At 44.5% G+C, this 12,367-nt stretch overlaps 2 protein-coding genes across 2 annotated transcripts; one reads left to right on the top strand and one right to left on the bottom strand.

Annotated features, from left to right (window-relative positions):
• Window positions 1-1,195: 1,195 nt before the first annotated feature.
• Window positions 1,196-6,064, top strand: dlgap5 (discs, large (Drosophila) homolog-associated protein 5). Its single transcript, XM_076759267.1, has 18 exons — window positions 1,196-1,433; window positions 1,558-1,745; window positions 1,847-1,921; window positions 2,034-2,073; window positions 2,160-2,246; window positions 2,378-2,476; window positions 2,665-2,739; window positions 2,850-2,887; window positions 2,972-3,204; window positions 3,335-3,490; window positions 3,583-3,671; window positions 3,799-3,959; window positions 4,058-4,159; window positions 4,259-4,457; window positions 4,584-5,206; window positions 5,292-5,457; window positions 5,746-5,789; window positions 5,929-6,064. The coding sequence occupies exons 1-18, from the start codon at window positions 1,196-1,198 to the stop codon at window positions 6,034-6,036; spliced, it is 2,721 nt and encodes a 906-aa protein (XP_076615382.1). The 3' UTR covers window positions 6,037-6,064.
• Window positions 5,859-12,351, bottom strand: rsph10b (radial spoke head 10 homolog B). Its single transcript, XM_076759266.1, has 18 exons — window positions 12,046-12,351; window positions 11,868-11,943; window positions 11,674-11,742; window positions 11,370-11,543; window positions 11,205-11,290; window positions 11,002-11,122; window positions 10,698-10,874; window positions 10,251-10,356; window positions 10,029-10,144; window positions 9,747-9,936; window positions 9,494-9,602; window positions 8,851-8,930; window positions 8,362-8,510; window positions 8,079-8,183; window positions 7,767-7,949; window positions 7,310-7,373; window positions 6,836-7,064; window positions 5,859-6,565 (listed from the first exon to the last, which is right to left on the bottom strand). The coding sequence occupies exons 1-18, from the start codon at window positions 12,309-12,311 to the stop codon at window positions 6,562-6,564; spliced, it is 2,304 nt and encodes a 767-aa protein (XP_076615381.1). The 5' UTR covers window positions 12,312-12,351; the 3' UTR covers window positions 5,859-6,561.
• Between the last annotated feature and the right edge of the window lie 16 nt (window positions 12,352-12,367).

Genomic DNA, 12,367 nt, shown 5'->3' with positions numbered 1-12,367 from the left:
ACATTTAGCGTGAGACATTTACATGTCTGTGTAAATATTACGTGAGGAATGAATGACGTGACTGATCGAAACGCAATACAAATAAAGTGTACCATTTGCACTTCATATGCCAGACCGTTAGATGGCGTTCAACCTTAAAGTTCCTACCACAGACAAGCCACAGAAGAAGAAGAAAAGCGAACCAATCAGCGCAGATTCTTCCGTTCCACGTTGCAGCCAATCAGCGTCCCCTTTGGTAAATTTCAAAAAGTCACCCGCCATGATTGTTGTGTTTCTGCAGGCTGGGCTGAGTCCGTCCGTTGAGCATTTCTTTTAGTAGACGGCCAGAAGAGGAAGTTTGTTTTTTAAGTGCGTCTTTTTAAAGAAAGAAAGAAAGAAAGAAAGGTAGGCTCGAATTGTAATTCTATATATGTAATAAATAAACATCGTTGCTTATTAACTGAACCGTTGTCTTGGTTCGTAGCTTCCTCTTGCTTCATGAACATTCGGCCAAGCTAACGTAAGCGTAGATACGCTATGTGTAACTGGGATTGTCCAAGAAAAGCTTATCACAAACACAAGGTTACAACGTGGGTTGGCTCACATTATGGTGCATTTTCGCTTTTTCATGTTCGTCCTTCTAACATTGTTTAGCTACTATGTTAATATTTTGTTGCTGTAACGTTAAGTGACTTTTTGATTTTTAACGTCAACCTTACTTCAGCTAATTCACTAGCGTCAACCTAACTGTTGGCTAATGTAGGTTGGAGTCAAATCTCCCATGACAGAAAACAAATTCTGATTTGCAATCGGTGTTATGGCGTTTGTTGACCCCCAAAACAATGAGAAAGCAATTAATTATAAGTGATAATAGTCGCCTATTAAATTCCTTTGCAAAAACCCATACAAATATTTGGTCTCACCTTGACCTGGACCATTGCATTTTAATTTCAAACCCGATGTGTTGCACCAAGGCTAAGAGATGGATAAACCCCAGTGTGTGTGTAAGCCTGGTTTTGTACTCTTCCTTTTACAAAACACATTTCAACATGTTTGCCTTTTACAACGCTTTTCTTATTTTACACCCTTTCAACTTCAACATTGATTTCTCATTGTTGTGCTAGTTGCATGATGTGCCTCAACACTTCTAATAACACATGCAGTGCAGCTATAATATTCGTCTGTTCCTCTTCCTAAACATTGCAGATACCTGAACATGGAGTCTCGATTTGCTCACCTGCGCCAGCGGGATGCCAGCGTGTCCATGCTGAGGGTCAAAATGTCCCGCAGGAGGTCTCAGTCCCAGAAGGAGAACCGAGAGCGGGCCGTGAACACACGCAGGCAGCTAGACAAGCTCCAGGAGCTGGAAATGTCTTCCCTGGATGCCTCCATGGCAGTGGCCAACATGTCAACCATTCAGGAGAAGACAGTGAACAGCAGAAAACTTGCTCAAAGTAAGGCTTCGTTTTTCCATCCCAGCTTCAGCTCAAATGTCATAAACACACATTTGTTCTAAAAACATCCTCAGTGATCATCGGGGATTCATTTGTGCCGTATCCCACACCTGTTTCTCCGCAGGCCGCGCTCTAGAAGAGAGGATGAAACAGCTGGAGCGTTGGAAAGAGCGTAAGGCTCTTGAGAAGGAGAAAGAAAAGAGAGAAAGGGAGCGTAAAGGAGTTTTCAAGACTGGCTTGTATCACCCAAAGGACGCCCGGGTCGTTGTCTCTCTGCCTGTGGTCTCAGCTGCCTCAACCAGAGATAAGGAGGTGAGGGAGGACTCCTAAATAAACTAGTTTACACAAATTACTGCAACTGTCTGCCCCAGATGAATGACTCCAGTGATCAATGTGGAATGTTTGCTTTTCAGACAAAAGTGAAGATGGCTCCATCCCAGAGCACCAGAGTCACTCGTTCAATGAAGCAGCAGCAGCAAGTGCAGAGGGTACGACTTCCTCTAAGATCGCTTTCTCACATGTTCTCACATCAACCTCTGTAACGCTAAAAGCTAACACGCATTTTGGTGCACTGCTTTTCTTTTGTCAAACTTTCTACAGCCTCTGAAGATGCAGGAGCCGAATACAGCGGCAAAGAAAGGTAAATTCAGCTGAATGTTCCTTTATTTCAAATGAGGCTTCTGCAGCCTGCTGTATCTTGGATCTGACCTCCTGCTCCTCCTATAGCTCAACCCGCTGTGGAAAGATCAACCCGGACCCGCGCCGCTCCTGTCAAGCCTGCACCTGCACCAGTTAAGAGCAAAGTTTGTACAGGTAATGAATAAGAATACAAATCCTTGCACATAAGTGGACCTTGAGAGCCAGCTGTGGTGTTGGTTTCACCCGATTGTGTTTCCTTATTTGCATCTCAATCTGTGTCTCTGTGTCATGCCATCCTACCACAGGGGAGCCTGTCGTACGAGCTTTGTCGACCCGATCAGCCAACAGGCCTCCTGTTACAGCAGCTCCTGTGGTGAAAGACAAACCTAAGGACAAGTCTGCAGGTACACACTGAGCCACGGCCATAGTGTCAGCAGGGCCATTTCGTTTTTGTTTTGTTTCTTTTAAGTCTTTTGGCATAAAAGCTGCAAAAACACAGGAGATGTAACCATGCAAGCAAGCCGAGAGAGATGCTAAATGTTCAATAAAACCACTCGTCTGTAATTTTTAAAATGCCTTTCTTCACCTTCAGATGTCAGAATCACAAGGAGCAGAGTGTTTGTCAACACTGTGGCCCCCCCTTCTGATGGAGAAAGGAACTGTTCAGGTATCATTAAATGCTGACAAAGATCAGTTTTATTTTTCTCACGTGATGCAAACACTTGTTTTAATTTGTTCTGCCGTTTTTTTTAATATATCTCTCCTGTTGATATACAGCAACTGTCACAAACACTGTCCAGCCTGCTGTGCCCAAGGTGAGCATTTCTTTATTTAAATGTATGTAATTACTTTACCGGTAACTTGTTTATCAATTAATTTGCTATTTCCATCTTGTGTAGGAGCCTGAGGAAAAGCCTCTTTCCAACAGCCCACCACCAAGCTCTGAGGAGGAAGACATGGTGGTGAACCAGGCTCCGGCCGACGCCGCCCCCACTGTGGGTCCCGCTGAAGACTCGTCCTCTTCGTCCTCTTTTGCTCCCCAGGGTTTCGTCTTCCAGGCTCCCACTGGCTTGTCGTCCTTCAGGTTCGAGCCTCTCACCCCCCGCTCAGCAGACGCCTTCCTTACACCAAGGTTTGTCTATTCTCTGTCTTGTTTGCTTGGAAGTAAATATACAACACCAAAGATTTTTTTGAAGCCTGTCAGAAAATTTGTATGATTGGAAAAATTGATTCCTGTGTCAATGCCTTGTTGTCACTCTCAGCTTCAGTCTTCCACCGGTCCCTGTGTTCAGCATGGAGCCTCAGGATGAGCCAAGGCAAACATCCCCTCGCCGCTCGCCTCCTCGTACACCTCCCACAGTGGCTCCTCCCACACCAGGCAGCCCCCTGGAATCAAAGCACGACGTACCGTACTTCAGGTGACATACCTGTTTTTTCCATCTGTCCACTGTTTTACAATTAATTTTCATGTTATTCATAGTTTTTAATTCTTTTTTGGTTTATTATTCAGATCGGAAATTGCCAATGAGACGGACAGCCTGACGACTCTGTGTCTCCACTGGGAGCCTATAGTGGAGGATGAGTCCATCCCAGAAGAGAGTGAGTTTATCTTCTCTCCATATGTGACCATATTTAATTGGCTGCTGTAGAAAATGGCTGTGTTCCCCATCATTCTGAACAACTGAACAATTGTAATCCCGTGTCATTCTCGTTCCTGTCGGTTTAGTGAGGGACCGTATGCGTACAGCAGTCGGCCAAGCGAGGCTGCTGATGAAAGAACGTTTCAACCAGTTCAGCGGTCTGGTGGACGACTGCGAGCTGGGCCGAGGGGAGAAGATCACCACCTGCACTGACCTGCAGGGATTCTGGGACATGGTTTATTTCCAGGCAGGTGCCTCATAAGAGAGGGATGGCACATTGTTTCATACACCAAACACAAAGAGGATCATAGACAGTATATTTTGTACTTTTTTGCCATCTTTCAGGTGGAGGATGTCAACAAGAAGTTTGCCGCTCTGAAAGAAGCGGAGAGCCGAGGCTGGGTGGAGGAGCACAAGCCGCCGCCGCGACAGAAGAAAGTAGTGAAGGTGAAGCCTCTTTCTGAGTGTGTATTCTTGTTCACTGTTTGGCACAAACAGTCATGATGCTGATGCAAAGACACCATGCCTCTCCTGCCCTTTTCACAGAAACCATCAGCTGCAGCCACCAAGCCGACAGGAACCAAAGCAGCAGCAAAGTCTCGCCTCGCTGCTGTGAAAGCGGCCATGAAAGCCAAACAGCAGGCAGCCGCAGCAGAGACGCAGCCCCAGGCAGAGCCCCAACCGACTGACCCTGTGGTCTTTGATGGAGGCTTCTTCCAGGTGGAGAGTCCTGCCAAACCATCAGGTGAGAGAAAAATAACTTTTCACCAAAGGTTTTGTGACGCTTCAGTGTTTGCTTGTGTACGTCTCCCCGCTGCTTGAGCTTTAAGATTTGGACCACTAGCTGTCACACTTGTTGTTGTGTCTGTAGGTTCAGTGAGGAGATCCAGTCGTCTGAGTGCTGCCATTCTGCCTCAGGCCTCTCCCTGCTCTAACTACCTCTCACCTAGAAGAGTCACTCGGCGATCACTTGCACTGGCGCAGACCCCAGTTAACGCTGCCGGCTCGCCTGCTCAGCCTGTCCACAGTCCTGTCCAGCTCCATCTTACCCTGAACCAAACTCCAGCACGAGCACCAAAGTCTCAGTGTGGCACTCCTCAGCCATCCCAGAAGAGAAAGGACAGTGGAAATGTCTCTCTTTGTTTCTCACCTGTTAAGGAAGTGCTTTCCAACGACACCCAGTCAGAGGGAAGCGCTGCACGGCAGACAGAAACAGTTCTTGAATTGAGCACACCCGCACCTGTACCTGCTTCACTTCCATCCATTTCTGTAAACGAGGAACAAGATGAACCAGCTGAAGCTGTCGACACCCCCCTCTCCCTCTCCCTCTCTCCCTGCAAAACGCCTCTTCCTGTCTCCCAGCCCCCTGAGCCCTCATCATGTCTGAGTTTCACGCTGTCACCCTGTGCATCTTCCGGCAAGCCTCCTGCTGTGCAGGGCCTGGTGGAGGCCCAAGAGTCTGTGTGTCACACACCAGACAACTCCGTTGTTGAGGTAAACACATTTCCAGGCTTCACTAGAGTCCTGTGTCTGTTTTCTCTTGCCATACAATCAATAAGTTATTCTCTTGTACTTTCAGGAAATTCCTGGGCTGGACTTTGAGCGTTACCTCCAGCCTTCACAGAGATGCAGCCTTTCACCACGGGAAACTGTTTCCTTGGAGATGCTCTCACCTATGGCAGTGGATGTAGAAATGGAGAGTCCCAGAAGTCAGTCTGAGGACCTGCCCATTCAGCAGGAAGCAGGTACTGTATGACTGATGCTCATACATACACTCGTAGTGTGTACACCTGGATTTCACACCTTAGCAACAGTAATGCATACTAAAGCTGCAGCAGGCAGGATTTCTATGGAGGAATTTGTTTTAATAAAGCATCAGTCTCAAATATCAGATCCGCAGAGAAAATGTTGTGATTGCATCATTTTGAGGGAGTCACTCCACCTCACTTTCTTCTGGCATAGTTTAAACGGATGTTGTAAGTTGCTAATGTGTCTTCTCTCACTGCTGGGCTCACTTCTCACTGTCACCACAGCACTGCCAGCGGTGTCTTCGGTGTTGACTCTTCAGTCACCACAGGTCAAAGTTTCCCCCTTTTTTAAAAACTTTTACTCACTTAAATTGCATGATTAAACAGGCTCATAACTATCAATTTAATTTCTTTATTCCGGAATGATAAGTTTGCAATAATCTTTGTGTTGTTTTGTATTTTATTCAGGCCCAGGCAGCTGAGTCCGCCCTGCTTCTCTTCACCCCGGACCTGAAGGACCGGATACGGCAGTCTGTCTGTCCAAGTGACCTAATGGTCTTCACCCCTCCCCTCTAATGTGCAGCAGATTCTCTTTTAAAGTTTTTACTATGGACATGTATTTACTACTTGCGTTACTCCCTTTAGGGGGAAAAAAATTATCCGAGTGATTCTGATTTATAGAATTTTTTTTTCTTTTTTTTTTTTTTTTCAGATAAAATGGAAAATAGTTTCATCTCACAAGATGGTCCAATTAAAGTTCTAGTTAGTCAATGAAATGGCCAGTACTCTTCATTTCCATCCAAGTACAAATACTGTAGTAGTTGTGCATCTAACTATTCTCTTTCAACTATACTTCTAACCAAAATGTGCCATAAGACAGAGTATTGCTTTTTATTTGTTCAGGTACAATTTTTATATTGAAATTGTGCAAAATCCCTGAGCTTAACTTCCCTCAAAAATTTTCTGGAAATGCACAGACCCTTAGCAGCCCTTGGTCAAATACAGAACAGTTGGCTTCATCCTGCGGTCCTCAGGTGTCTCTGCTGGCCACGCTACTGCATCTTTATCGCTGTGTCATTCACCAGCCTCCAAACGCCTCTCCTACCTGTAACATAATACAGTATAACACTGAGCACTACACGTGTCTACAGCACAATAATGAGAGTAAAGGTGCTGGAATGGAAAGGTGGCTACATGCAGGGAAAGTGATAGGCGCCATCTGGTGGCTGTGTTTATGCTTATTCTGAATACAGATTTTATACTGTAATATTAAGACAGTAATGCTGCTTAGACTTAAATCTTATGAATAATGATACAGCACATAAACTAACACACTGATCCTACCATTAACTACACAATACTGCTAGTGTGCTACCTGGCACTGTGATGGTCCTTAGCCAGAGCGATGCGTCTCTGGGCCTCCTGACAGAGCTTCTCTTCTTTCATGTTTATGGACACTAACTGCTTATGCTCAAAAGCCGGGAAGAAAAAATGGTTGAAGAATTGATGGATCGTCTGCATCCAAAGCTCCAGTTCACGGCCTTTGGCCTCCGCTCCTCTGGTTTGCACACTCTTTCCTTCATCTCCCTGGTCTTCTGTGTGCCCTGGAGGAAATGTGACACGTGTTATATTATAATGTGTCAAAATGAAAGATGTGCATTTGCATCTTTAAACCTATTTGTCAATATCTATATAAATACACATGACTACAAGCTTTATTTTTATATGGTCACAACAATGAATATGTGATTTCACTTTCTGAAAATAGCGTGTAAAAGACTGCTGTCCTTTCCCTTCTGTGGTTTATACATACATATAATACATTTGTTGAAAGACCAACAAAACTAACCTGCAGGCTGAGGTTCCTCATGGACTTTAATCTTGACATCTTGTTGACTGTCTGTGTCCCTTGTCTACAATAGGATGTGAGTATGATTATATAGCATATTTCATTAATATCAACAGCTGATATCAATTCTAGATATCTGTCTGTCTTATCTTCCATATAAAGATGGGTGTGTGATCTCCTGGACAGATGCCCATAACTCACATTGGCTGTGAAATGATTGCATTTGTGGTTCAGCTTTATTTTTTCCTCTTATACATCCTAGATTGCCTGTTGCAGCCAACCACCACAGACTCAGAGCTTGAGATTTAACAAATGATAGGGGAATTCACTGTAAAAGTCACTCTTTGTTTTCTTGTGCAAATTTCCCAGCTTTACCTTATAAGCTGCAGAATGCTGGAATAACTACACTCTACCTGGTGTGGGTAAGGTGTGCAGAGGTCAAGAAAAAGGATCTGACCGACTGAGAAGTGCTGTTTGTAGTCTGCAAAATCTTCTCCTTGGCCTCCACCACAGGTACGTCCCTCCTGGCCTTAGTGTCGGGGCTGGATAGCGCCCCACCCTCCTCCAGGCCTCCAGAAACCTGCTGACACTTCACCTCAGCGGAGCCCAGAAGTACCTCAAAAAACTCCAGGAATGTCATCTGCAACAGAAAGTGTGGAACAACAACAGAAGTGATACACAAAACATGGGTAAGCTGATGAATGCTAATTTTTCAATGGCCACTGAGACATAATGAATGAGTCAACTGGGGTAAACACTACAGGCACACCTCCAGATCAAGACAGGAGGACATATTGCTGGGGTCACAGCTCTCTGCAGTGATGATCTCCAGTAATGTCCTTGCTGTCAGGTTATTGTCCAGCAGATGGAGGTCCTGGCAGCGGTTGCCAGAGAGAGAGAAACAAAGGTGACCACTTTGATGCAAACTGAATGCTATTGAAAATGTATTTTTTCCAACCACACAAGACATTGAATTCTTTCATCAAGTGGGAAAAATGAATACAAAGCAGTTATAATATGCATGTTAATCTTCATGCTGCAGTCTGTTGCACCTTGAACATCCACAGCAGGTGTCGGTAAGTCGTGGTCTGGTCATCTCTGGGGGCTGCATTGACTTTGCAGTAAACCTGATAGATTTCCCAGCTCTTCTTCAAGTAGTTCATGGCCACCGCAGCACGGTCTGGCCGCCTAAACAGGAAGCCTGGATCAACACAGCCGTAGTCAATGAGCACAGTTTATTAATGCATCATATAGAACAGAGCATCAGTTTCTGTAGGTGTGTCATCTCAGACAAAACATGAAAAAAAAGCAGCCAAGTGAGGAACCTACAAACTGATGATGCCCTGATAGACAGAAACATTGCACACTTCACTATTTTGCTATGTTTTTAGCAACTTTTTTCACTCAATCTTATTCAATAACTGGTGTTACTGTCCTATTTTCCCTATTTGATTCTTCTTTTGCTGTGTTAAATCAGTTTGCATCTTCCTTTGTCACATAATACATGTGCACACGTGCCAGTAACACTATATTGTTAGCACCTTTGACATTCTTAGCATTAGGAAGGATGTTGTCTGTCATCAGTTTGGAAAAACAGGCAGCCAGGAGGTTTTTTTGTGACCTGTGAAAAGATGAGAAATTATGTCTCTCCATTCAACATTAGTTACCAAGGATAAAACACTTTATACTCAATTGCGTCCTTATGTCATTTCTTGCTTTGGTTGTTATTCTGTGTCCGAGTGTTGCTCTCTAGTTAAAAACCTTGCAACTCTAACATCACTGAGCTCATTAATAGTTTGAGAAATTTCTATGAGCTCTTCAACTCTTTCCAAACTGAATAATGTTTGAAATTCATTGCCATCAATTGAAAAGGACTAAGAATCCACAGCCACGCTAGCTTTTCTATGAGGCTGTACAATGACAATGCTAACATGCTGATGCTACACAGTATACTGTAATGTTTTCCATGTTTACCATCTTGATGTAGCATTTTAGCGGGCTAACATTTACTAATTAGCACACAACACAGTGTACAGATGAGGCTGTTGGAAATGCATTTTGACATGATGATGGCACGAAATGGAAAGCTGTGATCATCAGACTTCTCATGATTCATCCTGATGTGAACAAGTTGTTATATGTCATTTATCTACTGGTGAAGATCTGTTAGGAGTCATCCCTTACACCATGTCCTTATGGTAAATGTGGTGGGCCACAACCACTAGACAGCTGGGGAATTTGCGAAGAAGCATGGGGGTGAAAGGAGAGTGGATCTCCACTGTAGTGGCATCCTCTGAGACACACAGAGAGTGAAAACATTAAGTTCAGAGTCCAAGTTTACACAAATACTGTAATTATGAAGCTCTCAGTGTCCTGGCCTGTATATGTGAGTTGGATTAAGTATGTAGGAGAGATTGTGAGTGCTAGTCCTTCCCACCCCTGATTAAATGGTCGATCTGTGTCAGAGTGATGTCGTGATGGTGGATGTTACAGTCTTTGAGCAGGCGCCAGAGCTGCAGGCGAGTCAGCAGGAAGAAGTTATTTGAGGAGCGGGCATGGCCAAGCCTGCTGTAGAAACTGTAGACAGACCTTAGCTCTGTGCCCTGCATCAGCACTGCAAACTCCACCTGTTACACATGAGGCAGAGCATCAGGGATGGACCAGGAATGAAAATACGGGCAAGGGGGAAAATATTTTACAGTGCAAAGTGAGACCTGACCTGTTTACGCTCAGCGTCCCGCTCCCTCTCAGGGATTACATCCAGCAGATATTCAATGTTCAGAGCCATGTCTGGTCCTAAGAGAGATGATTCAGTACCTGACAGCGGAAATGCACCTGTAACAGACACAAAATTGTGAGCTGTTGTACCTGAGGACTCTAACACTGTTAATGATGTGCTTGGTGGCAGGTCAAGCCTTTTGAAAGCACTGTAGGTCTTTACCACACAGAGGAATGGGAGCTCCGTTTCCATTCAGGTTATGTGTCATCATCTGATCATCCATAAGCTCTCCTTCAAAGACACGGCCATCCTTCAAAGTGAATTTCCCCTATGAACCATACAGTACAGCCATTTTTACAATTTCTTTTTATTACACTTGTGTGTGTCATAGGTGTTGAGTGAGTCAAACAAGAAGAAGCCAATAGGTGCAAATCTTTTCTGTGCAATTCACTGCAGCACTACACCACAGTGCTGCCTGAGGAAGATCACTGAGTTTGAAATGTTTTCCACATGTGGATGAAAGATCATAGCTGCTCCAAGATTAATCCACTGCTATTTATAATGCACTTCTGACGCATTAATAAGAAGCACTTCCACGTAAGGAGCCTCCAATTGTTTTCACCCTGGATTTTAGGGGACCAATGTGTATTGACTGTATCACTGACTAACCTTTGCATGCCTTTTGTTGTTACTCCACTGTCCTTCGTAGATCGCACCACCAGCGTAGTAAAAGGTTCCCTGTCCATGCCTATGACCCTGAACGAAATCACCTGTGTACTGATTGCTCTGGGAATACTGGGATCCATTCGCTTGCCTCAGGATCCAGACGTGTGTGCCTCGTCCGTGCTGCCAGAGAAGAGAGCTCATGTGATTCACAACAAAAAACATAAGTCAGGTTTGACTTTTAAGGAGTATTAAAACATATTGTACTGGAATAATGCTACATATAGGTGCGCATGGCGTGCTTTCAGACCTGGACTCCATTCTGCCACATGCCAACATACTGCTCTCTTGGTTTCAGCCACCTCATTGTGCCTGCTCCATGTCTTAGGTTGTTCTTCCACTCACCAGAGTAAATGTTACCAGAGGGGTAGCTGTTAAAGACACAGATGTCACCTTTGGGCAATTCAATGGCAACTCAGGCTAAAGATTATTAATCATGCTGTCCATACATACCGTCTCACCCCCCATCCCTCTCTGTTGTTCTTCATCCAGTCTCCTTTGTACCAAGAGGTCTTTTCCTGGTTATAATACACTGCACCCTAACACAAGGACAATCAATTTAATTAAAAAATGTAAAAATTAAAAAGACTACACCTGATATAAATTGTAGGATCATACCTTTCCATGCCTCTTGCCCCAGTCCCACTGCCCTCTGTATGACACACCATTTTTTGCACATTTATAGGTTCCAGTCCCATGTCGTATACCATTATACACCTCCCCCTCATAGGAGCTGCCATCCGGCCAGGTGTAGGTGCCCTGGCCCCTGGGCTTGTTGCACACGAACTCTCCCTGTTGAATTGGAAATTCACCTCAAGATTTTGTCTGCATATATGCATCATAATGAGTTATTGTAAAGCACTTTGAAAAGTGCTCAAGAAATGCTCAGTAGAGTTCATTAGTTATTGTATCATTATCGTACCTCATATTTCAGTCCGTCTGCCTGTATGAAGACACCACGTCCATTCATAAGTCCCTTGGAAAACAGCCCCTTCAGAAAAACAAAGCACTGACTTTATGATATAGTTATGTTTGGCCTTGTGGAAACAAGCAAACAAGGATATTTAAATAGATTTCCATCTATTTAAATGGGCTAAAGTAGTCTTTGCATTGCACCTTGTAAGTATGGCCTCCTTCAAAACAAGCGACCCCTTCTCCATGAAACTGGCCTTCACACAGTTCCCCTTCATACCTGTCAGCAGGACACCCAAACATACTCGTCAGTTACAGCCAGTCCGGCGTGTGGGTGCTCTAAAAAGTAATTTTCTAATCAATACTAAAAGTGCTTATTTACCTGTGTACAGTTAAGCTAACAAGTGTGGGGAGTTCAGAAGTGTCGTCACTCTCGGGCTGCCTCTGGCTGACATGATGGCCTCGGAGGTCGGTTTGCTCGCGCTCCTCATCCGCTGAGTTCACCTTTAAACCGGCGGAGCAGCTCAGAGACTTTCTTTTTTCTTTTTCTTCCGCTGTCTGTGGCAGTTCTGCGTTTCCACACGTTGTATCATTTTCCTGTTTATCGTTTTTTGTCGTAGTTTTCTTCTTTTCTTTCCCCTGTGTCATAATGCGTCGTTTATGTATCTCTCGTGCGAGCTATCTCCATGGTAACGGCAAGGGAC

The sequence above is a fragment of the Chaetodon auriga genome, chromosome 20 (assembly GCF_051107435.1).
Source record: "Chaetodon auriga isolate fChaAug3 chromosome 20, fChaAug3.hap1, whole genome shotgun sequence".
Lineage (NCBI taxonomy): Eukaryota > Metazoa > Chordata > Actinopteri > Chaetodontiformes > Chaetodontidae > Chaetodon > Chaetodon auriga.
Note: the sequence above shows the minus strand (reverse complement) of the source record. Positions and strands in the feature narration are given on the sequence as shown.

What these genes read in the sequence shown, in the direction of transcription:
- dlgap5 (XM_076759267.1), top strand. Translation starts at nt 1,196, where the DNA reads ATGGAGTCTCGATTTGCTCACCTGCGCCAGCGGGATGCCAGCGTGTCC. An exon ending in GGGACATGGTTTATTTCCAG is followed by an intron (nt 3,960 to 4,057) that starts GCAGGTGCCTCA and finishes GCCATCTTTCAG; the next exon opens with GTGGAGGATGTCAACAAGAA. An exon ending in GAGTCCTGCCAAACCATCAG is followed by an intron (nt 4,458 to 4,583) that starts GTGAGAGAAAAA and finishes TTGTGTCTGTAG; the next exon opens with GTTCAGTGAGGAGATCCAGT.
- rsph10b (XM_076759266.1), bottom strand. Translation starts at nt 12,311, where the DNA reads ATGACACAGGGGAAAGAAAAGAAGAAAACTACGACAAAAAACGATAAA. An exon ending in TAATGCTAAGAATGTCAAAG is followed by an intron (nt 8,511 to 8,850) that starts GTGCTAACAATA and finishes GTGTTGATCCAG; the next exon opens with GCTTCCTGTTTAGGCGGCCA. An exon ending in ACCTGCTGTGGATGTTCAAG is followed by an intron (nt 8,184 to 8,361) that starts GTGCAACAGACT and finishes AACCGCTGCCAG; the next exon opens with GACCTCCATCTGCTGGACAA.